Raw genomic sequence first — 24,680 nt, forward strand, 5'->3', positions numbered from 1 at the left:
CATTCAGGGAGCAAGTGGAGAAACTGGGACTCGAACCTGCGTCTCAGGAGGTGGCTATTCTACTGCAGAAAGCAAAGTGCTCAAATATGGTCAGAACCTTGCCGAAGACTTACCTAAGGGTGTTATACCAGAACAAGAATGACTAATAAGTATTAATGGCCCATGACAAAACAAATGCCATTAAATTATCTTAATAGTCATATTAGTAATGTTTGCACAGTATTATTCATGCAGATACTATTAGCCTGTGTGGGGGCAGTTGTTGGGCTGAACATTGGGCTCAAAGCTCAGGTCTCCGCCCCTCATTCCAGATGTTTAGGGGTTGGGACTTTCAGGGGCACGCCCCCATGGGGGCCGAGGAGCCAATCGGCGCGCGGAAGGCGGGGCCCTGGGAGCGACAACTGTGTTATCCAATGGGCCGACAGCCGAAGCTGCGGCTGGGCCAATGGGCGCGCTGCTCGGCGGCCGTCGGAAGTGGTGAGGCGGCTCTGGGGCCGCGGTTGAGCGCTGGGGCTAGCTGAGAAGGTCCGAGCTGTGGCTAGCGGTCGGCTCGGCGTCCCTCCTCGCTTCTCAGGTGAGGTGTAGCGGCGGCCCCGCGTCGGAAGTCGTCTCCCGATGGGGAGGAGGCCGCCTTCCGGGGCGAGGATGTGTGGGGGTGGGGCCCTAGGCCCCGGAGTCGCGGCCTTAAGGCCAGTCAGGGAGGCCGCGCTTCTCCTCAGGGAAGCGGAGCCTCCACCGCCCCGGCGGCGCCGCCCCCTTCCTGGCCTTAGACACCGCGGCCCGGGCGGAGCTGCGTCGGGCCCCGGCCTGGGGAGTTGAGGGACCAGGTGTGCCGACCGTCGGGCTGCCAGCGTTGGGGGTGAGTGGCGGGTGGTCTAGCGCGGCCTGTGGGCCGACTGACCCGAGTTCGAGTCCCGGCTCTGGCCGGCGTGTAACTGCCTCTCTGGATCTCTGCCATTCACCTTAGAGATTCGTGGTCGGGAAGAAAGGATCATACGTGTGAAGCGTTTGGTACTTAACTAAACGCTGGGTGAAGGTTAACCACTATTACTGGAGTGCTGTGCTCTCTCCACGTCCCGCCCTCACCCCTTTCTGGGAAAGAGCACCCTCGACGTCGCAGAGGGAGGGGCAGGTCTGCACCCCGCTGGCAGCTCCGTTCCCCGGGCAGAAAACCAGTACCCGAAACCTGGAGACACCTGGTCGACGCCTAACAGGGGCTCCTTCCATGGTGGAAGACTTAAGGGGCCAAAGCAGTTCCATGCTTTCTCCCGGGGACGCCTCACAACGACGCTTTGAAGTATTAGCAACTGTTAGTGGGAGGAGTCTAAGGCCCAGGGAGGGCAAATCACGCATTTACTGAGTGGCAGAACCAGAATTTGACGCCCAGAGGGGCTGATTCCAAGCCCGGCAGCCACGCCAACCTCCCTGAAGCTACAAAACTGGGCCTTTCCTGCATCCGAGACTCAGGTCTTGGTTTAGAGGTGACCATTTAGTGGGCTGGAACTGAGCACAGCTAGAATCGGTCCCTCAGCCCTGAGAATCTAGGCACTTCCCTTCAGAGAAGTGATTTGTTTCCATAGATAGTTGGTTTTTATCCCTTGTCTCCTAGCTAGCGTTTCATATCAGAGTCGATGTCCTGAATCATGTCACTTCCTGGTTTAAAAAACCTTCCTTAGTTTACGGGTTTGGAATAGAATCCAGTAGCATTTCTGGCCTACACTGTCAGGCCTGTCTTGCCGGGTTCTCCTTGTTTGTTGTGTTCCTCATCTGCCTTTACTTTCTCTTTCCTTGTCTTTTTGCCCTTCCTACTTCCTGAATGGGTTTTCCCCTCACTCCCATCCTCTTCTCAAGGCTGGCTCTTCTCCCTTTCAGGTCTTAGTTTAAATGTCATCTCCGCAAAGAGGTCTTCCCCGACCACCCTATCTAAAGGAGATTTTTCTCCACTCAATCCCCATTTGTGTGTGCTTTCCCATCAAAATATTCACCTTAAGTTTTATTTATTTGCTAATTGTTTTTCTTGACCACTAGGGTTCTCCGTTAGGTCAAACATTATTTTTCTTTAATTTATAAAGTATCCTTAGTGCCAGGGCGCTAAATGTCTGGCAGGTTTTGAACACTGATAGTTGGTTTGGTAATACTGACACCATTCGAGGGCCCAATTCACTGAAAAACAAACCAAACCCATTGCCCTCGAGTCGATTCCGACTCACAGCAACCCTGTAGGACAGAGTAGAACGTGCCCCATAGAGTTTCCAAAGAGCGCCTGGTAGATTAGAACTGCTGACCTTTTGGTTAGCAGCCACAGCACTTAACCACTATGCCACCAGGGTTTCCAGAGCCTGATTACAGAGGCACTATTCAAAACTATTTTTAATCATGCAAAACCTAGTGCCATCAAGTCAATTCTGACTCATAGCAACCCTATAAGGAATTAAATATTGAATGTAAAGTTGCCCTGCTGCTTTCTGCATTGATGTCTTGTTTAAAAAGAAGGAATGACTGACTACCCTGGAGGAGGAACCTGGCAGACACCATCTCAGCTAAGTGATTGAAGTTTACATCACCAGTAATATTAAGTCAGTTGATGTCATGTACCTTCTGATATGATGCACCAAGATGGACACAATATCACTTCTATGGTATTCTTGCCAAAAATGTATAACCTAAATTTAATCATGAGGAAACATCAGGCAGAGCCGTACTGAAGGACATTCTACAAAATAACTAGCTTACATGGTTAAAAAAAAGTCAGAGAAAATAAAGAAGAACCAAACCAGGTGCTGTTGATTTTGATTCATGGCGACCCCATGTGTTTCAGGGTAGAACTATGCTACATAGGGTTTTTGATGGCTGTGGTGGCGTAATGGTTAAGTGCCACGGCTGCTGACCAAAAGGTCGGCAGTTTGAATCCATCAGGCACTCCTTGGAAACTCTATGGGGCAGTTCTACTCTGTTCTATAGGGTCTCTGAGTTGGAATTGACTTGATTTGTTTTTTTTTTGTAGCACAGTGGTTAAGCATTTGGCTGCTCACCCCAGAGTTTGGCAGTTTGAACCTTCCAGCCCCTGAGCAGGCAAAAAGACCTGGCAATCTGCCCCCGTAAAGATAACAGCCAAGGAAATCCTATGGGGCAGTTCTGCTCTATCATATAGGGTTGCTTTAAGTCTGAATCAACTCACCAGCATACGACAACAACACGATCTTTTGGAAACAGATTGCCAGGCCTTTCTTCCAAGGTGCCTCTGGGTGGATTTGAGCCATTAACTTTTCAGTTAGTAGCCAAGTGCTTCACAGTTTGCACCCCGCAGAGCTCATAGAAAGATGGGAGAACTTTCCCAGATTAAACAAGGTTAAGGAGAAGTGACAAATGGCAGTGTGTGATCCTGGATTGGATCCTGGGCCAGAAAAAAGGGTATTAGTAGGGCAGTTGGTGAAATTTGAATAAGGACTATGGATTAGTTACTAGTATTATAGAAATGTTAATCTCCTGCCTTTGATAATTTTACTGTCATTATGATAAATTTCAGGGAAGCTGGGCGAAGGGTATATGGGAGTTCTTTGTACTGTTTTTTACAGCTGTTTTTGTAAATCAAATTATTTTAAAATGGAAATTAAAAAATAATAAGAAAAAACCCAAGTGTGTTAGGTATTAACTAATGCACTGGTTTTGGTGACATATTCTATGCACCAGTGTTCTGTTTTTGCTTTATGCATGTCATCCTTAGAGCAGAAATGAAACTGAAAGTTCACTCTTCTTCCTTTGTGGTTTTTAGGAAAAGCTAAAGATGGCCGAATTTCTAGATGACCAGGACACTCGACTATGTGACAACTGGTAAGAAATTAAATCTAAGAAATGCTCTTGGAATGAGTTGGCTTACTTGTTGACAGGCTAAAATTGTAGTCATATAATATATTGTGCAAATATCTGGGCCTAGAGCTTTTGAACAATTTGGGGTAAGGTGCCTGTTCTGGTAATTTTGACAAGATGGTTGGTTTAAGGTAGCATAGAGTAGGGACTAGAGTGATGAAATGAGCCTGGAGTCAGGATCTGCTTCCTGCCCTTACTTAGCTACTCACTTTTGGCAGTCACTTGGCTGCTTTGGAGCCTCACCCTTCTGATATATAAAGAAGGGAGCTTGCCACCTTTTTGTGTGTCTGAAAAATAACAGCACACATTTTTTGTGGGGGAGGGAAGTGACAACTCTACAATTTCGAAGATTTCTTTCTGGAACAAAATGTATCTCTCCATTTATTTGTATTCTGCTTCTCAGATCGTAAATTTAAAAAACGCAGTGAAGGCACAATGAAATGTACTGTTGGTCAGGTCAGTGTTTTTTCCAAAGTACAGGTAGTCCCCAGTTTATTACGTATTCAAATTACGGCAAACACACTTACGACTGTCTTTATCGTAGCTAATATATACTACGTACAGTGTCGCAGTGCATAATTTGCTGGTGTTATTGTGCTCAGATGTTCACTTGGAGATGTTCAATCTTATGATTTACTGTTCAAAACACTCCTGTATTTATAAAGATACTGATAGTAAAAGGCAAAAATAATGAAAACTTAAAAAAAAAAAAAAATGAGATATTCTATTTACGTCAGAACTGACTGACCAACGGAGTTGTTGGAATGGAACCCTGTCCTAAGTCAGGGGCTACCTGTATGTTTCAAAAAAAGGTCTAATAGAACTCTTAAAGCAGTCCAGGTTCCTTGCTTCAAGATTCCCAAACTGTTAGTGAAGCCTGGGTACCTCCTTGAATGTAAAGCTTTCTATTTCACTTTTTAACCCCTGAGATTGACAAGAAAGAACAGCTCTTTGCTGCTGAAGTGAAACCTAGCAATAGGTTTAATAATCAGCTGGTTCTTGGTGGGTATTTCTCAAGAATTTATCTTGGTATTTTGGTGATAAGCAAGTGCTCTTACTGAAAACTGGAAAAAAAAAAAAAAAAGGCAGAGGAAAGCTGTCAGTGCTATATTTAGCTTACCAAATTGTGGTAGAAAAAAATGGGACATGGCATAAAGGAAGTAGTTCAACTCAGGTTGGTGAAAGAGTCGAGCCAGGTAGCAATTTTTCTTGTTCTTCCTTTTCTTTCTTTTGCTCAACCTAACTTTCAGTGGATTTAGAGTATAATTAGAGCAACAGCATGGAGTTAAGATTTCATTTACTTGAGGGTGTCTTGCCTTATATTTCTTCCTAATATGCCACTTGCTGCCATTTCATGAACTATTTTGGCTTTGTTTACAGAGTAATCAATGAAAGATAATCACAAGAAACATCATTGTGATTTTGTAAGAAAACAGGCATATTGGTTTAGCATTAGTTAAGATATTCTTATTTTTTATTAGTCCCCTTTGAAGGACTCTCAAGCCTAAGCAGGTATGCTGCGGAAGTTTAAAAAAAAAAAAAGGGAGGAGCTAATGAAAAGATTAGTCAAAGCCAAAGCAATTTACGTAAAGAAAAAAGCCGATTAGTTTGCAAGGCTGACTAAGCCGATGGACATCCTATCTAAGTAACCGCGTTTAAAATTCAGGTTTTAAAAATTTTTGTCTTTAGAGCCTTATCCCTACTGTTTTTCCCTAAGAAAAACGAAGGTGATTGAAGATCCTTTGGTACACGTCATCTCTGTTCTCTTGTGTGTGAGGTGGGGGCTGCTGCTGCTATGAGACGGAAATGGCAGCTCCATGTTAGAAGGCTTCAGCTTTTTCCATGGATGAGGAATTGATTTTTGGCTGATTGTGTTTCAGTACTTGGAAGACAGCTGAGAATTTTTCTGGAAGTCTTGGCTTATCTTTCAATCGTTTCTATGTAAAATGAGATTTCATCTTTAACTTGTTCTCCCTTCCTTTTTATCTCTATATGGAGTCGTATACTTATTTATTTCACTATTAAAACACCTTCTTTTATCTATAGGTAAGAAGCAAGTATTAGTATTTCGTCTGGTTGGAATGTTTGGTGGGAATATTTTGGCAGTTATACAGGTAGTCCCCGACTTATGATGGGGTTCCGTTCTGACGACTCTGTTCCAAGTTGGACCTGACAGAAATCGAATACCTCATTTTTTTTTAATGTTTTCATTACTATTGCCTTTTATTATTAGTATCTTTATAACTATGGCAGTATTCTGAACTGTAAATCATAAAATCAAACATCTGTAAGCAAACGTGAAAATGATAACATCAGCAGATTACACGTTGCAACATATTACTGACAATAAAATGTACACAAAAAAAAGGACAGTCGTAAGTGTGGTTTGTCGTAACTCAAATATGTTGTCAGCTGGGGACTACCTGTAGTTAAAAGGGAAAAAAAATCTGTTTTCATGTAATTTTTGTGAATATTGTTTATCTTTTTCTTTCAAGGTGAAAATACGAAAAAGTGAATGTTTGGTGGTCTTACCTGACAGCTGCTTTTGATTCTTGCTTCTTCATTATGCTATGATGATATCGTCCTTAATATTTTAGTATCCTTGTGCTTTATGTCAACAGGTTATCCTGGACAGCCCTGTAAAAAAAAAAAAAACTGTACACATTTATTTTTCAGTTTTTGCTATTTAAAGAAAACTGTTGTCAAAATAATGAAAAAGAAACCCAGAATCTCTGTGCACCTTAATCAGAAATTACTGATTTTAATTGTCTTTTAACCATTTTATGATATTATAATGAGAATTTTTATGTGTAAACCCAAGAGTGAGAGATTACTGAGTTAAACAGTATATAATTTTATGGTTCTAAAAACACATTTTAGGATGTTTTTAAGGAGTTTTTACTACTTAAACAATTAGTGCTTAATGCATTAGAGTACTATTTCACTATATCTTTAACAGTTGGATTTACTAATTTTAGTTTTCATTAATTTGATAGGCTTAAGATGGTAACAGATTTATTTATAGCTCTTTCCACTTGTATTTTTAACATTTTACAGTTTTTAAAAATTTTAACTGAATTAAAAACCAGTGGTTTCCTTAGGAAGCTAGGAATATGGGAGAAATGTGGGAAGTTAACTCTCTCAGGCCCTTGGTAGTTTTCTCTTTGTCCGTTAGAGTTTCTCTGTCAGCTCTCCCAGTTCATTGTTCTTTGGTCACCTTCCAGCTTTGCTGTGAGAACTGCTTAGGGGTCCTGAGCCTGTTAGTTGTACCATTAGATGAACATGAATTTGCATTTTTTGGCATCTTGCGTGGCCTTTCAGATGGAGAGTATGGCTATGGCTGGAGGCACATCAGTCATCATACTAGGAAATACTCCTTAGACTGTATGAAGATTAAAGCTATAAAAGAGAAGTAAGCTATCAGCAGCTTAGCGTGAGAGAGGGTCCTGCGGCACTCAGCTTCAGAGGCAATGTAGGATATCAGAGATTTGCCTGACTATCCTGCTCAGTATTTTATTTTTCTGGAATCTTAGTCTAGGTGGCATGCTTTTAGGCACAATCCTTTACTGCAGTCTGTAGCTGGACTGTGAGATTGAGGTTTTCTGGTGGTCATACCTAAATGAATAAAAGGCAGGCCTTGGAACGCGGTGTGCCTGTAGTCGGAGTATATTGCATTCTTCTCAAGTTGAGGTGGTCCTGCTCTTTCATTTAAGGTTATCACTTCATTTTGTCCCCCTGTTTTCTGCAAGTTGGATATGATGTTTGATTGGATCCCTTAAACTAAAGAAGAATGGCAAAAAGTGTGAGGAAACAGGACTGGAGAAGGGGTTCAGGACTTCATTTTTATACAGTTCTGTGGACTAGCATCCAGCCTGCTTTGAAAGGCATATGTGGGACATAAAGGAGGGAATTTCCCCTTCCCTGTGGATTATCCCGAAAGCTGGTGTCTGTTCCCATTAGTTCTTTTTGGTTTGATTTTTTTATAGAATAAAATCCAATGAAATTAAGCTACTTGAAAGTAAGAGTGAAAATAAATGGTAGTCTTTTTTTTTTTTTTAATTACCCTGGAGTGTATCATTCTGCTTTGGAGCATGGATAGTTCTGGAAAAGCCTAGCTCAGCTCTCCTTGGCAGCTGACTTGGTGTTGTTATGACTGGCCCTGACGTCTAGAAAGTGACGCTGGGCTTTTAGAGGTAGTGCATAGTGCTAGTAGCTCTATGCTAGTAGCTAGTAATGCACCGGCGTCTCAGAGTCTTAGGATTTAATCGCTGTTTTTGAAAAGCAGAGGTGGTAACAACCTTAGCTTGTAGACTAGATAGTCACTAAAGAGAAATAATGGAGACCAAAGATTGGAAAGACAGATTTTCATGTTATACCCTTGTGCAAGAGAAGTTATACATCAGACAGTAATGCTTGCCTTTTTGTCAATTTCTGTAGCAAAAAAGAAATTCCTGTGTTTAACTTTACCATCCATGAGATCCACTGTCAAAGGAACATTGGTGTGTGTCCTGTCTGCAAGGAACCATTTCCCAAATGTGACATGGAGACTCACATGGCTACAGAACACTGCCAGGTGAACCACCGAGCACCCAGATGTTCATCAGTGTGTTCTACTTGCTGTTACGCATTAGCAAGTGAGCATGTTGTCACAAAGCCAATGTACTGATTCTTACTTCTTACCCTAGGTGACCTGCAAATGTAACAAGAAGTTGGAGAAGAGGCAGTTAAAGACGCATGAGGTTAGTCTCCTGGCACTATGAAGGAGTGACTTAGCACGGGGCCAGTCGTACCGAGAGGACAGAGCCACATGCAGAGCAGAAAGCCAGTCTGGTGGAGTCTGTTTGCTAGCAGCCCACATTCACACTGCCTCTCAAAGCCTTACTGTTTGACTGCAGCCAGGTTCAGCTCCGTGGCTCTTGTGCCACATGCTCAGGCCTCAGTCGTTCCTTTGGAACTGAGTGTCTCTCTCAGTTTTGTGGGGGTTTGGCTCTCGGTGCTGCAGTGAGTGCCAAGCCAGGCCTGGGTGGCAGTGTGGTGCAGCCTCTTTGGCACACAAGTGGCTTTATACCTTGTAATTTCATTTTGACTTCTTCGTTATGGTACTTTACACCCAAAGAAATTCCTCAGAGATCATTTGGTGAAAGAGAACATGGTATCATTTTGTCCTTAGTTGAGATAAAACTGGCCATAGTTGAATGAGTGTATTAAATATTAATTTAAAAATCCCAACGACAGGTTAGGTCATGGTTACCCAGGAGTTTGTATACTGGTATAAAAATTCATCAAGCTTTGCAGTTAAGATTTGTGCATTTTACTCTGTGTACCTTAAAAAAACCCTTATTTTATTAATTTATAATTATCTTTAATCTTAAAAAGTAGTTCATGGTCAGTGTAGAAAATTAGGAAAACAGAGGAAAGTATAAAAAGAAAACAAGAACTATTCATAACCCACAGCTCAGAGAAGAACATCTCATAAATACCTTGGCACTCTGGCTTCCATTCTTTTTTTCTGTGCATTTGACCTATGTTTTACTAGCCTCACCAGTCTGGGAGGGTGGGGGGTAATGACTGAGGTCACAGTGACAAAAACAGTCAGTATTTCTTGGACTCCAGCATCTACCTGCTATGTTAAACACCCCCAACAAACTGCCCGCTCTCCTAGCTTTTCTCCCAGCCATTTCTGGGAGTCCGATGGTGATACACCAGTCACTGTCAAGGTACAAGTACAGAGCCTTCCATAACATTCTTGCAAGTCAAGACTAGGATAATTTTAGACCAGAGATTTAACTATTTAGGGTTAAAAAAATTCTTTTTAATAGTTTATACTTCCTTTGCTGTTCTGGGGAGTTGCTAACACGTTCTAGGGTTGTTACTGTATTGTATGATGTGTGCTAATGATTATTTGATCTTTTGCTGCTGAGTATCTTAAAACAGTGGCATTTTTTTTCTGTCAGAAAGTTTTTTTCTTTCTAAATTGGTATTCCATCTACATGGTATACAATTTTAAAGCCACGAAAGGATATATGTAAAAAGTATCTCTCCTCCAGCTACCTAGGCTCCTTATTAGTTGCTTGTGTTTCCTACAAGAGATATTCCGTGCGTGTACAAAGAGTGCTAAAAAAAAAAGTTTGGAGCAGCATTTGAAATAGAACTTAGTTTAATTGGTGTGAAAGGAAATTTTTGCCCTTTGTCACAGTGGTTGTAAAGTACCCAAACTTTTGAAATGATGTTACATGAAAGTTCTGAACTTAAGCTCCCAAGTTTTAGGATGTGCATATCATATAACATATTCCTTTATATCTTCTTAACATATTTAGTGTTTTAGCAACGATTTCCAAGTAAGCTTAAAAGTTTTTGAGTATATTTACATTCTCAGGATTCCTGGCTTAGCTGATCAGTTGAAAGCCAGTGTTAAACACAAATGTGCAGATTAGAAAATCAGTGTTCTTTCCAATTTTCAGTCTCGGTTCCTGCTTACAGGCACTTAAGACTGGAGTACTGAGGGAAAGTTAGGTTAGTGAAGCTTTGATAAACACATCTGAATTGCTAATTTTCTTGAGATTTGCCCCTGGGCTTTTCTGGTTGGTTTTGGGTTACTGTTTAATGTGTGTACAAAATGATGATAGTTGGGGTGACTGAATAGATTCCTTTTAAGAATTTTCCTTCCCTTCGTAGAACCTTGTGGGAGGGACAAAACGGGAAGCCATGGCCCTTTTTTTTTTTTTTTTTGAACATTTTATTGTGGTTTGGGTGAAAATTTACAGAACAGATTAGTGTCCTGTTCAACAATTTATATACATTTTGTTCCATGATATTACTTGCAGTCCCCTCAGTGTGACAGCACTCAACCCCCTTCCTCCCTGGGTTCCCTATTTCCATTCGCCCATCTTTCATGCCCCTTCCTGCCTTATGAACTTTGTTTTCTGGCAGATGCTGCCCTTTTGGTCTCGTATGGTTGATTGTTCTGGGGAGCACATTCCTCACAGGTGTTACTGTTCACTTTATAGGCCTGTCTATCATTTGATCTCTGGGAGTGGGTTATGAGTCTTAAATACATAGAAAAACATGGCAGGTAAAGCTAGGGTTGGGAGAAAATATTGAAGTAGCTGCTCTTTGCCTTCTTGCCTCTTGCTGAAACAGGGCCTCCCCCAGATATGCATATTGACTGGCCTATTCCTCTGTGTTACAGGAGACCGAGTGCCCCCTGAGGCTTGCCCTCTGTCAGCACTGTGATTTGGAACTATCAGTTCTCAAACTGAAGGACCATGAAGATTACTGTGGGGCCCGGACGGAGCTGTGTGGCAGTTGTGGGCGCAATGTCCTGGTGAAGGATCGGAAGACACACCCTGAAGTTTGTGGGAAAGACGGGGAGGAGAAGAGAGAGGTGGTTGCCCTGCCACCTAATGCTGATGATGAGCTTTGGCGTCAAGATGGAATGTGGACGGCATCCCATCTTAGACAGATTGACGCTCTGGTCCCACCCATGAGGCTGCCCCGGAGGCACCTGAGATCCTTTGAATCAGACCTTGTCCACAGTAGGACTACCAGCCAAAGGAACATGCCAACCCAGTTTCCAATTCAGAATAACCTGCGTGAGTTGTATTTGGGGTCAAACTGGAATGGTATCAGAATCCCAGAGAAAACAGAGTACAAAGAGGCAGAAGAACAGGTCTCTGGGGCCAGATTTTAATTATGAAACGAAACTGTAGCTGGATAACACTGGGAAGGATACCCAACTTTCCTATAAAATGGGAATAACAGAACCTGTCACCACTGGGTTACTGTTAGGGTTAATAACGATGATGGTGACGACAGTGCTGTGAATAGCTAACCTTGAATATATCGTATGTGCCACAGGTATATGCAAAGTGCTTTTCATGTATTAATTTAATTCTCACAACAGTCTTATGATGGGTCGGTTTTATTCTCATTTTACAGATCAGGAAGCTGAGGTACTGAGAAGTTAATTTGCGTAAGGTCATATGTAGCCCTGGTGGCACAGTGGTTAAGAGTTATGGCTGCTAACCAAAAGGTTGGCAGCTCAGATCCACCAGGTGCTCCTTGGAAACTCTGTGGAGCAGTTCTACTCTGTCCTGTAGGGTTGCTATGAGTCAAAATTGCCTTGACAGCAGCTAATAAATGGTAGAGCTAGGATTTAAATTCAGGCAGTCTGACTCCTTGCTGTAAACCATTCTTTGATAATACAGAAAATACATGTAAAGTATTCACAGTGCCTGTCACATAGTTATGGCTTAGGAACACTGCCTATTAATAATACAGTTAGGAGGATAACGGAGCTTTTTCTCACGGCAGACTAGTGTTTGGAGCTCTGTAAAAACTGGAAGTCTGTGGGTGCTGGCAGAGCTGGGCCTCTCGTTCCTGCCCAGATGCCTGTAATCCTTGAAAATTTGCTGGGCATGGGCTTAAGCCGCAGGCCAGCAACATCTCAAATGTATCTTGAGTGTTGGTTGTTGGTTTTTTTTTTTTAAGTTGAAGAACAAGAAAGGCAGGAGAGGAATAGAAGCCGCCAGCCCCCCAAAGAAGGTGGTGAAGATAGTGCAAACTTGGACTTCATGTTGGCCCTAAGTCTTCAGAACGAGGGTCAGGCCCCCCACATGGCAGAACAGGACTTCTGGAGGGCGGTATGTGAGGCAGACCAGTCCCGGGGAGGGCCCAGGGCTCTGAGTGACATAAAGGGTAAGTGTCTTTATTCTACACTAGCCTCATGGCTCTTTCTCATTCACATTTTCCATTTCTTTGTCACTCTTTGCTACATTCTGGCTTATTTCTTCTAGTTCACTGATTTTCTCCTTAGCTATTTCTAATGTGTTGTTTTAATATGTCCATGGAGGTTTTTACTTCAGTGATTATGTTTTTTCATTCCTAATACTATTTGATTCTTTTTTCAGTGTGCCTAGTTTTTTTTTTTTTTTCCAAAAAGCTTTGTTCTTTTGTCGTATCTCATTCCCTCTTTAACATGTTTAGACATGTTAAATATACTTACTTTTGTGTCTGAAAATACCAGTATCTAAAGTCTTTTTTTGGTGTGTCTGCTGACTGTCACTTCTGGTGACTTACTACTGTGTGTGTGTGTGCGTGTGCATGTGTGTGTGCGTGTGTGCGTGTGCGTGTGTGTTAATGTCCCGTTTTCTGCTGTGATCCTCTAAGAGGATTAGGTATGCTTCTAGCAGGCACCAGGGATCATGACCAACTGGGGTAAATTTAAGTTTTTGCCTTGGGCTTTTTAAAATCATAAATGTGAATTTATATAAAAATATAGATGTAAAAAAAAATTAAAACCATAAATGTCGATTCTGGCCTCAAACCCATGGAACAATCAAGCTGTAGTTACTGAGCCTTAATAGAAACTTCACTCCCTTCTACCGAGAGCCAAGGCTGAATAGGTGCATTTCCTTACCTCCTCCCACTGTTGACCCTCATTTATTCAGCAGTCTCACTGTTTTGGGAACCCCGGGTTTAAAAAGTCTGTATTTACTGACTTAACTTACTTTTAGTCCACAGTTTTGGGTGTTTTGTACTGGGAGAATGTCTCATAAGATTTGTCCGCCAGTAGAACGTAGAATCTACTTAAGTTTTCTCTGAGGATAAAAAACATGCATGGAAAGCTCTTGGATTAGTGCCTCGGGCTGTTTCACATGGAAGTCTCATCCCTAATTAGAGCAGCAGGTGAACTCCTACTTCCTACCACTCGGGAACGTGCTGACAAGCAAACACCCTGTTCCATGTGGAAGCTTGTGCCTAGGGCTTGCCTCTTAGAAGGTTTCCCTTGGAGGATTTACAGCCCCGCAAATTGCTACATCTAAGGAATATCAGAGAAAGTCAAACTTTTATATCAATCCCCATGAGGGCGATGAAAGGTTGAAGTCCGATCCGTTTTGATTGTTTTTGAGTCTGACCGTGTGGCCTGGTACCTAGGTGCGGCCGGCGAGACCATGTTGCCTTGTGAATTCTGTGAGGAGCTCTACCCAGAAGAACTGCTGATTGACCACCAGGTGCGTTGGGCACTCCTCAAGGGCTTTCAGGAGAGCGTATGTGCAGGCCGTGGTTGGGGTTACAGGCTACCTGAGGTCTTGAGCAAACTATGTTAATACAGTGCCTGTGACAGGAGTAGCAAGTGTGCTTTTCCCCTGGTGTGAGTGGCCGTGGGCATGAACTCCGCCATGTCCCCTCACAGAACAAGTAGTGCTCCCTCCATACCTGTGTCCACCTCCACTGACCATCACAAGCCACGTTCTGATTTACTGGAGCCATACTAAAGTATTTGCAGTTCCCCGGGAGGGTCAGGGATCTTTTTTGCAGATACTTTCTCTGCCTGGAATACGTGTGGCCCTCTGCTCTGCCTTTTCAGCACATCCAACAACGCTGGTCTCTTACTTGTAGGGTTAGTTGAGATATGACTTTCAGGAGACTTTCCTGAGAGACACTCTTGACAGCGAAGTTAGGGGTCTCACCTGTCTGCTTCCCAAAAGTCCTGTGTCTCCCTAACCCTTTTTAGCTGCTGTCCCAGTATGAAGCATTATTAAAACTTGTTGATTTCCTCTAGAAAATGTTTTAGGAATATAGTTTTTTTCCTTAACCTGTGATTTTTTTTTTTAACCTATGTTTTTTGCATGACAGACAAGCTGTAACCCTTCATGTGCCTTACCTCCGCTCAGTACGGGCAGCTCTCCCCTCAAAGTGGTGGAGGACCCTGATGTCATCTTCCAGAAGTTTCTGCAGCAGGCTAACCAGTTAGAGTCTTTGATGGGCCTGCCCAATTCACCCCCTGTGGAAGACAGCATCATCATCCCCTGTGAATTCTGTGGGGTGCAGCTGGAAGAGGAGGTGCTGTTTCATCACCAGGTAAGATTCCTTGACCCCACATTGACCCCGTGTGAACCTGAGGCTTGCAGAGCCTAGAATGCTCTTTAGCCTGTAAGTCACATTCCTGCCTGACCAGGACTCCACATGCTTGCTTCTGGCCATAGCCTGTTGTATGAGCTGACCGAGGCCTTCGCTGTGCTCTGGCGGCTGAAACTGTCACGTCACTACGCTGAGGACTGAGAGCCAGGACTACATTTATGGGGGGGCTTGCAGGGGGGTTAGAGGTGTTTTCCTGACATCACGGGTTGCATCCTTGTTTTGGCTCTTCCTGTGGTGATGGCGATTGAGATTTGAATTCTAGGATGCCTAGAAGGGGTCTAGTTTTGGACAGTCATGTCCCCTCACCGGGGACATCTGTAAATGAGGAAGTTGGACCGGACAATCAGAGGTCCTTTTCCGTTTTACAGTCTAGAATTCCAACCCATTAGTGGCACATACACTTTCTGTCCAGTTTTGTTTGTTCTCGGGAGCTAACACTACAGGTCTCTTTAGGGTCGTTTCCGTAGTCGATGCCATATAGCTATTGACAGAACACTATACATTTCATTTCTGCAAGCAACTGCTTGTCTCCTAGAGGAGACTGTGAAATAAGCAACCACACAAATACTCTGTGGCCAAAGTAAAATGCTTTTCTGGGCTCCCAAGACCCAGAAGCCTTTCCTTCATCCCTGCGCAGCTCACAAAGTGCCACTGTCACAGCCTTAGGTGAGAGAGGGAATGACTGCTCCATTCCTGAGTCCCAGGGCCTTCCTCTCAGAGGCCATCACAGCTCCCTCCTGACAAGGAACCCGCTCTTCCTTCCTCTTCTACTGCCGTTCCCTCTTCCACGAGTGGCTCAATCCAGAGGGACTCATTCTGGTTTTCTTGTCAGGACCAGTGTGACCAACGCCCAGCCACCGCAAACCACCATGTGATGGAGGGGTTTCCCAGACAGGATTCCCGGCCTCGAGAAACCTCACCAGAGCTGCCCAGGAGGCGTGTCAGACACCAGGGTATCAGCCACAGCCACGGGTCCACTGCTGGCTCAAGCCTGCTTACCAGTTCTCATCTGCTCCTGTGTGGGGGTTACCTGAATCCCAAAGTGCCGAGGCCACTAGGGTCTCATGGGGGATTCTCCTGTGGTAGTTGTGGTCCACATTAGACTGAGCTGGCCTTATAGCTGAGTGGGTTTAAAGGGTAATGGCTTTGGGATCAGTCATGGGACAAGCTTGGTAGTCAGTGCTTATTCAGCTCTAGGTCCCCTATCTGTGCACATAGTGGGTTGTTTGGAGATAATCTGCAGACCTTAGTATGGCTGCCTTTGCCCTGCTCCTAGTTGATACAGTGAAACCTGTGAGAGCCAGAACTCCAGGGGACTGCCTAGTTTTTCCAGGTCTCGCAAGTTTTCCACCTTTGACAGAGTGCAATCTTACTACTTTTTTCTCTCTCCTTTTAGTAGAAAATATTGGGGTTTGCCTTCTGACAGGATTTACTGTATGTGCTTAGGGTACTCAAACATATTTGTATTATTATTTCAGGCCCTTAAAAGCCTAATCACTACAAAGCCCACTAGAAGTTATTTTTAAAGCTTGTATGCACACTGTTGTTCACCAGCTTGAGGCTTGAATAGTTAGGAGGCTGTAGGAGGGGCGTCGAGTAAGGAGTGTGCAGCTTTGTCCTGGAAGGGTGGGTTCCTCTGTCCAGCATACTATTGCTCCTGCCCCGAATCCAGCACCAATAGCAAGAGCAGGCTTTTCCCCTAAAGCCCTCATTCTCTTCTTAGGAGACCTGTCTTCTGGCTACATGGATGACACCAAGCAGGAAACGGCTAAAGGGCCCACCTACCCTGGGCCCCCCAACAGACCCATTAACAATATGATGGCTACCTATAACCGACTGTCAAAGTCCATGTCAGGCCCCAGGCCTGGGTGCCAGCCCAGCCCTCCTCGTGTCTTGAAGCTCAACAACTCTGACAGCCAGGACATCCGGGGACAGAATGGCAATGGCCATAATGGGGCCGTGGCCCCTGGGCACATTTCAGTGATTCACCCTGTTCGAAACCTCTACCCAGAGAACCTTGTGCCCTCCTTCCCCCGCGGGCCTGCAGGGAGATACGGAGCAAGGTGAGTGTCAGGAGCCTGGGAACGGAGCTTGGGGCAGGCAGGAGACATGGGAAAAGGTCAGGTCACTTCGGCCCAGCCTGGTGTCAGACAGGTCTGTGGGGAGAGGAAGATCGTGGCTTTTACCTGTGGTGCCTTGTGTTCCCACATCAGCAGCTTCTGTTCCCTTACGAGTTTCCAACCTGTGCTCAGGGGCATCTCAGGAACTATTTCTAATCCTTTTCTTTCAGTGGTAGGAGTGAAGGTGGCAGGAACTCCCGGGTCACCGCCCCAGCCGCCAGCTACCGTAATAGAACTGCAAAGGTAAGCGGAGACCCAGCACATGATACATAGTGAGGACCCTGGGTGGGACCGGTGTGGCTCTGGCAGTCAGAGAAAGAGCTGGGGATCAGGCTGGTTCCGGCTGAAGGGCCCTGGACTCTCCTCTTGGCTTTGGAGGAGGAGGTTTCTCTAGAAGCCTGACCTTTTCAGGGCTCATGGGAAGATGTACTGCTCTTGCACATTCTACATAAAATGTGTTTGTGTTCTGTTGGTCCACAGGCAAAAAGCCCCAAACAGCAGGGAGCTGGGGATGTGGAGGAGGAAGAGGAGTAGTCACAGTGTCGCGAGAACCTTCCCGAGGCTCCTATCTTCCATGCACAGCAGCACTCGCCGCAGTGCAGGTCCCGGCTCTTTGGGCAGAGATTTTTTGGATTTTAACTTTTTCTAGGTTGTGGCCATTTTGTGTCTTTTGAGATTGTGCTGTGGGAGTTTTGGGGTTTGAGGGAGGGTTAGCGGGGAGGCTGTTGAAAATGTTTCAGCTTTAGCTGCCACCTTTGGCAGCAGTTATGTCCTCTCGGCCCACCAGGGCTCCATCTTTTGACATTCTGTCACCACTGCTTCTTGGTGCTGTGTGGTCCTGGTGGGACGTAGCAAGGGTTCTGGAAGCCTGGTACCCGCCGGCGAAGGCAGTCTCTTCTCTCGGGGAGCTGAAATGTGGGGGCTTTGGGGTAACTTCTCACTTATACTGCCCCTCCCCACTCTAGAATTTGGGCCTGTGGTATGTGGGGAGGAGCTCTGGCAAAGTGTCCAGGCCAGTTGCAATATGCAAGTTAGAAACCAGGCTTTTGGAGACGAGTCGAACTAGAGGTGAGTGGACCAGGGGCTTTGTTTGAAGCTGCTTCCTTGGCATTTGGCACCGCTGCCTTGGGTTCCTGGTGGGGAGCACAGCTCCTTTGTCTTCACGGCCCCCTAGTGGTGAAGGCTGGGAGCTCCCTGTCACAGTCAGGGCCATGCTGGGTTCTGCCCTGAGCAGGACTGAGGCCTTAGCCCCATGGCTTGCCCTGAAAACCATGTGTCGGAGCCCCACACCCTCTTTTTATTTTACTATTGTTATTCTTAACTTCCTTGTAATAGAAATAAAGTTTGTACTTGGAGTTCAGCTGCGTCTCCTGACTCCTTCACCTGTGCGCTCTGTGGAGACTTCCGGGAGGCCAGAGTGGGTGGAGGCAGCCCTGAGTGCTGGGGGGCAGTGAGCAGGACTGGGCTTTCTCAGGGTTTCCCATAACTAGCAGGTCCAGCATGAGCTTATTCTCCAAGGCCACTGGACATCTAAGGTGAAGTGTCTCTTCTCTCAAATCGGATTTTTGGGAGACCGACAGGTTTGCAGCAGCTCTGGTGATGATTTGGGGAGGGGAGTTTCTGCCAGCTGAAGAGAGAAAAGCAAATTCTCAAAAGCCTCAGTCCCGAGAGTAGCTGGGCCTTAGCTGAATTCTCCATTACCTCTCGGCACCTCACAGCTTACACAGGACCATCTAACACCTGAGGTCATTCTGAGCTTCCCACAACCTGGTGAAGGGTGGGGAGGGCAGGAAGAATTCTCCCCTTTTCATAGATGGAACATGAGACCAGGGAACTGCAGTGACTTGCCTGAGGCCATGCAGCTCACTCAGGGCAGAGCCAGCATCAAAGCCAGCTCTCAAAATGGTTTCACCGAGTGGAGGAAGCTCCCCTCCCTTCAAAAAAGTACACACTGTGTGATTATGCCTTATTATAATTAAACTTACAATAAAACAAAGTCACCAGGAGTTGATTACTCAGAGACACTCATGTCTCAGGTGAAAGGCGTCAGGAGGAATGAGACTTGCCTGCTGCTGGCCCTGTCGCAGTTCCAGGGGACTGCAGAGGTAGGAGGAGGGCTCCAGGGCAGCCTCTCCCCACGGGGCAGAGAACAGTTCTGTTGTCCTATCACTTTGTATTCTGGGTTGGAGATAAAAAATTAGACCTGATTAAAAGGAAAACTTTGGGTTCCCCCCCGTCCTCTTTTGCTTGGTTAGACATTGAGCGGTATCTCGTGATTTGGGTTCGCATTTCCCCGGTGACCAATGCCCAGCATCTTTTCACGTGTGTATCGGCCACGTGTAGATTCTCTTCCTGGGAGAAATACTCTTTAGATTCTTCCCTCATTTTTTAACTGGGTTATTGATCTTTTTAATTACCAAGTTGTTAAGAGTTCTTTGTATATTCTAAACACAAGTCCTTTATTAAACACATGATTTGCAAATATTTTCTCCTGTAAGTTTTTGTACTTTCTCGATGGTGTCTGTTGAAACACAACAGCAGTTTTAAATTTTGATGAAGTCCAATTTATATTGCTTTTTCTTTTATTGCTTGTGCTTTTGGTGCCATATCTGGGAATCCATTGCCAAATCTAACATTGTGAAGATTCCTCCCTGTGTTTTCTGTAAGGTTTTAGGGTTTCAGCTCTTCCATGTAGGTCTGTGATCCATTTGGAGTTAGATTTGGTTTACGATGTGTTGTAAGGGTCCAGGGTCATTTTTTGCATGTGGAAATACAGTTGTCCCAGCACCGTTTGTTGAAAAGACTGTTCTTTCCTGAGTAGTCTTGGCACCCTTGTTGAAAACTACAGGTGTATGGGTTCATTTCATGACTGTCATTGTTCTGTGTGTTACCTTCGTGCCTGCACCACGCTGTCTTGATTACCATTGCTTTGTAGTAAGTTTTGGAATCAGAAACTGTGAGTCCTTCAACTTTGTACTTCTTTTTCAAGATTTTTTTCAAGATTGGCTATTACGGGTCCCTTGCAATTCCATGTGAATTTGAGGATAGGCTTTTCCATTTCTATAAAGAAGTCAGCTGGGACTCTGATGGGGATTGTGTTGAATCTCTATTATCATTTTGGGGAGTATTGGCATCTTAATGTTAAGTCTTCCAATCCATGAACATGGGATGTTTTTCCATTAATTTAATCTTTAATATCTTTCAACAATATTTGGTAGTTTTAGGAATATAAAATTCACACTTTTTGTTAAATTTATTCCTGGTATTTTATTCTTGTTGATGTTATTGTGAATGGAATTGTTTTCTTAATTTCATTTTTAGATTGTCCATTGCAAATGTACAGAAATACACTTGGTTTTTGATTTTGTATCTTGCAACCTTGCTGAATGTGTTAGTTCTAATAGTTTTGTAGTAGATTCCTTAGGTCTAATTGCTTCTTACATGAACTTCCAATCCCTGTTTTCCCCTGGCACTTGGGGCCTCCAATTCCTTCCCTTTATCCCTTTACAGTTTTTTGGGGGGGGGGGGCAAATAAGTTGCTTTCCCATTATGATATGCTCTTGCTAAGTCGTTTCTTAGTCTTCCACCAGCGGTTCTCTTTCAGAGACTGTGGATTGAAATGATAGAGTTCTCTGAGTTTCATAAAGATGAAATATGTGCCTTGATTATTTCTTGATTTCCTTGGTTAAGGGTACTTTTATTTTCAAGAAACCATCCACACAGTCTAACATCCCTACAGAAAGGTGCATATAAATGTACAGAGCTCAGTGTGAACACAGACCTGTGGCATCACTGCCCCAATCACGACATTACCAACACACTTGACACCCCTCACATTCCCTCTGAGTCACTCCCTCTCCCTCAGCCATTATCTTGATGTTTTATCACTATCGGTTGTTGAAAATTATTTAAGTGAAATCATACCATTAAGCACTCTTTTATGTCTGCCTTATTTTGCTGGCCGTTCTATTTACGACTGCATGTAGCAGTAGTTGGTTCATCTTCCTTCCTGTGTAGTATTCCATTGTGTATCATAATTTATTGAGTCTACTGTTGATGGACCTTCAGCATGTTTATGGTCTGGCTATTACTAATAGTGCTATGAACATGCATTCTTGTACATGTCTTTTGGTGAACATGCGTATGTATTTCTGTAGGGTTTCCACCTCAGAGTGGCGTTTCTGGGCCGTGGGGTGTGTGTAGGAGACAGTACCAGACAGCTCTCCAAGGTCAGTGCAGTTGACATTCCCCACAAGCAGCGTGGGAGGATGTGTGAGGGGTCTGCCTGCTCCACATCTTCCCTAGCCATGGTATGGCCTTTCTAGCTTTCTGGGTTGTGGTGTACCATATTTCACTGTGATTTTAATTTGCACCTCCTTGATGACTAATGAGGATAAGTATCTTTTCATTACTGCATGGTATACTTTTTGAACATAGTTGTTTTTTAAGAGGCAGGCCCAGGAGAAGGCCTCCACAGTAGACAGCAAGAGCACCCTTGCTGTGCTCGGCTGGGCAGAGAGCTTTGATGTCTGTTCCCCAGCTTCTCAAGTCTAACCAGCAGTCTTCTCTTTGCTGTGAGTGGCTGCTTTTGCTCTCTGCTTCCAGCACCCTGAAGCCACAGAGAGAAGGAAGAGAAGTTGTCCTTCATCTGAGAGGATCCTTGCTCTCCTTAAATACAGACTTACCTGGGACCCTCCACTGAAAGTTAGCATTTATTTAAGTACAAGAACTGTGGAGGCACGATGATGAGAATTACAAGAGTTGGGGAGCAGAAGTCCATGGAGCAGAGTTGTTTGCTGTCAATTTGATTCTGGCTCATAGCGACCCCAAAGGATAGAGTAGAACTGCCCCATAGGGTTTCCAAGGCTGTAATCTTTATGGGAGTAGATTGCCAGGTTTTTAATCCTGCAGAGCCACTGGTGGGTTCAAACCTCCGACCTTTTTTTTGGTTAGCAGCTGAGCGCTTAACAATTGCTCCATCAGGGCTCCTTCCATGGAGCAGCAGGAGGTCACAAGCTGGTCAAGGTGACGTGAGTTGGATTCTCCTGAGTAACCTCAGGGCCCCCTGAGGGTGGGTGGCAGCTGTGCAAGAAACACTGACCTTGGAAAGCAAGACTGAGCCAAGTCTTTGTCCCTTACCTGTATTTCCCTTTTGCACAAAGTAGTTCCAAATCCAGTGCCTGCCCTGAAGGAGGTACCTGGCCTAAGAGTGGCCCAGCCTCTCCCAGTGCAGCCGTCTACTTGAGGAAAACCCCTACAGTGGCGCCAGAGCGCAGACCAGGCACCAGCACACAGATGGGCAGGACATGCCGGCTGAGGTGTAGCTTTGACCTTGAGTTTTCTTCCCTTCAGTCCTACTTTCTAAATGAAAAGCACAGCCTTAACGGGTATGGTGGGGGAACGAGTAGTTTGTAAGCATAATGGAATTAGAATCATGTCAAGTGCAAAGAGACCATACTAATTAGAAACACTTTAATTCCCAGCCACTTGGCGGCACTTAAGTATCAGAGCCATCCAAGCGTGTCAGCCTTTGAACTTGCTCAGCAAGAGTAGACGATCACACAACTCTGAAGGTAAATGAAAATTAGGTGAAGGTTATTTATTGGTGCGACTGTTTTCCTGTAGTGAGCTTCCTTTACACAGCAATGGTGTAAATGGCATCAATTGAATGAAAAGTTTGTTAAATGCAACCATAAATAATTATAATAAATATACATCAAGTAACTTTACAGCACACATGTTTTAGGGCCAAGGTCGGGATCTGTCTGGACCTCAATGTGCTCTCTGGGAGAAGCAGTCATGTTAGCAGCAGATACCTTACTCACAGTTGTCACCTAATCAAGTGATGGGCCAACAGAAGCTTCCCAAACCCCTCTTGGGGAGGTAGCTGACAGATTTCCGAGTCTGTTCAAGGGATGGGAAGGACTGGAGGGTACCAAGAATTTAAAGATAAAGGGAGGAAAAGCCACTTCTAATAAACCCAAAGGCTGTTTCCATTCTGCGGAAATGAAATAAAAGGATCCTTGTTGTGAGGAACACATCCTGATGTTCCTCCCGCCCCGCATCGAGCGGGCTCTGGCCCCGGGAGGCAGCAGGCTGGCCACCTTCCTTCCAAAGCAGGGGAACTGCTTCCAGCACTTACCTCCAGAGATGACTCCTCCATCAAAAAGGAGCTGATGCAACAGCACCGACTCAGCCTAGACTGATCTCCTTCTTAGGTCGGGGGACCCTCTACCATGGTCCTTAATGCAATTCCTAAGAGCAGGGAGGGAAGGGGGCTCCTGACAGGCCAGGGCCACACATCCTCCCCCTCACCAGCACTCACTCCAGAGCCGTCTAGCAAGCACGCACTCAGAGCTTCCACTATTCACAATATCATACAATAGATACAGCAATGCAATTCACTGAGGCTGGCGAGGCCCAAATGACAGCGTCCAACAAGATGGCATGTGCTGCTCTTGAACAAAGTACCACTGGACAAGACCGATCAGGGGCACAGATACACTGGGCAGGGGGTGAGCTCGAGGCGGCTCAGCCCTGGCACACACACTGACATGGGGCAGGGAGGGGCTGCCGGGCCGGGCAGGGAGGCTGGGCAGAGCCCCTGGCACCTGCGGGCCCGGCCGGAGGGGCAGAAGCGCCCCCTGGAGTCTCCGCCTGGACTTGGAGGTCTGAGCAGAGCAACTTGAACAGTAGGCTCTTTACAACGGGGTGTGACCCTTTCCTTGCTCCCCACGGCACAGACACTGTGGTGAGGCAGGGCCCGTTTCCAGTATAAAAGTGGGACCGGCCTGGATCCTGTGCTTTCCTGCTCGGTTTGAGGAAAAAGCCCCATTAGAGCGCTGTCCCTCCAACCCTAGGAGTCCCAGCTTTCATCTCAACCCCAGGAGTTGGGATGCATGCAGCGGGCTCCACGAACAACCAAGGTACCCAAACAAACCCTCTGGCCTTCGGCTCCTGCCGAGCACTCCGCGGAAAACTTTCAGACCAGAGGCCAGAGCGACTGTGGGTGGGAGGGGCAGGGCCCCTGTGGGTTTCTTCTCAGAACAACGAAGACCAGAACAACACTCTGAAGCAGGAGGATTTAACACATAAAGCCCCACGTGTGTCTCGTGTCTGGGTGACTGGCGCAACTGTTTCCAGATGGAAGGATGCCTGTGGAGCCAGCCTCACGGAGAGACTCCAGCTGGAGGCAGGTGGGCCGGCCACGGCCTGGTTTGTGGAGACGCTCTGCAGAGAGCCTGGCGCTCTGTCTGGCTGAGGTTGCCTCACCACCAGCCTCCTGCTTTGTGGTTCTGTGACGAGGAACCATCTGGGCCCTGACGGCATGAGAACCCAGTGGCCAAGAGGGACTGTCCAGGAAGGTCAAATTAGACGCAAACTGGGAGCTAAACTATCCTACAAATATACCACAAACAGGCAGCAAAAGAACCCACCCATCACGAAACATATGGATACCAAAGGTTAAGTCTTCCAGGAGGCCCTGGAACGTGGACAAAAGTTGAGAAAAGCAAATGTCTCCAACTCCTCGCACAGGGCCCCGGGGGGATGTGCCCACGGCAGCTCCCCCACGCTGTGTAGCTGGTGCCTTGGTGACCGCCGCCCGGCCTCGGGGCTCCTCCCATCAGCCACTTAGGGGGTCTTCGCGGTAGTGAATGGCACAACGAAGTTTCTCCAGCATGATTTCCAGGGAGGAGTACTGGGGAAGTTTGATCATGAACATGCAGGTCTCCACTCGGATGTAGCGAGAGTCCGGGGAACCTACAGAGA

At 45.5% G+C, this 24,680-nt stretch overlaps 2 protein-coding genes across 8 annotated transcripts in view; one reads left to right on the top strand and one right to left on the bottom strand.

Annotated features, from left to right (window-relative positions):
* The first annotated feature begins 455 nt into the window (after positions 1–455).
* TRAFD1 (TRAF-type zinc finger domain containing 1) lies at positions 456–18,270 on the top strand. 3 transcript variants are annotated; one of them, XM_003420315.3, is made up of 12 exons: positions 456–574; positions 3,773–3,831; positions 8,305–8,440; positions 8,553–8,606; positions 11,057–11,459; positions 12,358–12,564; positions 13,804–13,880; positions 14,506–14,730; positions 15,623–15,743; positions 16,514–16,853; positions 17,081–17,153; positions 17,391–18,270. In XM_003420315.3, exons 2-12 carry the CDS (start codon positions 3,785–3,787, stop codon positions 17,442–17,444), a joined length of 1,737 nt encoding a protein of 578 aa, XP_003420363.1. In that variant the 5' UTR covers positions 456–574; positions 3,773–3,784; the 3' UTR covers positions 17,445–18,270. The 3 variants fall into 3 exon arrangements, with proteins under 3 accessions (XP_003420363.1, XP_010598185.1, XP_064128293.1); XM_010599883.3 differs by lacking the exon at positions 456–574 and adding an exon at positions 744–859; XM_064272223.1 differs by lacking the exon at positions 456–574 and adding an exon at positions 881–2,639.
* HECTD4 (HECT domain E3 ubiquitin protein ligase 4) overlaps positions 12,318–24,680 on the bottom strand; it is a 188,624-nt gene continuing 176,261 nt past the window's right edge. For all 5 annotated transcript variants that reach the window (XM_010599885.3, XM_023539324.2, XM_023539325.2 and 2 more), the window contains exon 76: positions 12,318–24,671. In XM_010599885.3, the coding sequence (XP_010598187.2) occupies positions 24,535–24,671 (137 nt within the window). In that variant the 3' untranslated portion in view covers positions 12,318–24,534. The remainder of the gene's footprint in view (positions 24,672–24,680) is intronic.

The sequence above is a fragment of the Loxodonta africana genome, chromosome 19 (genome assembly GCF_030014295.1).
Source record: "Loxodonta africana isolate mLoxAfr1 chromosome 19, mLoxAfr1.hap2, whole genome shotgun sequence".
Taxonomy (NCBI): Eukaryota; Metazoa; Chordata; class Mammalia; order Proboscidea; family Elephantidae; genus Loxodonta; species Loxodonta africana.

Coding starts and splice junctions, on each gene's coding strand:
- TRAFD1 (XM_064272223.1), top strand. CDS start 2,604: ATGATGCACCAAGATGGACACAATATCACTTCTATG. Junction 3,832..8,304: donor ACTCGACTATGTGACAACTG/GTAAGAAATTAA, acceptor CAATTTCTGTAG/CAAAAAAGAAATTCCTGTGT. Junction 14,731..15,622: donor AGGTGCTGTTTCATCACCAG/GTAAGATTCCTT, acceptor TTTTCTTGTCAG/GACCAGTGTGACCAACGCCC.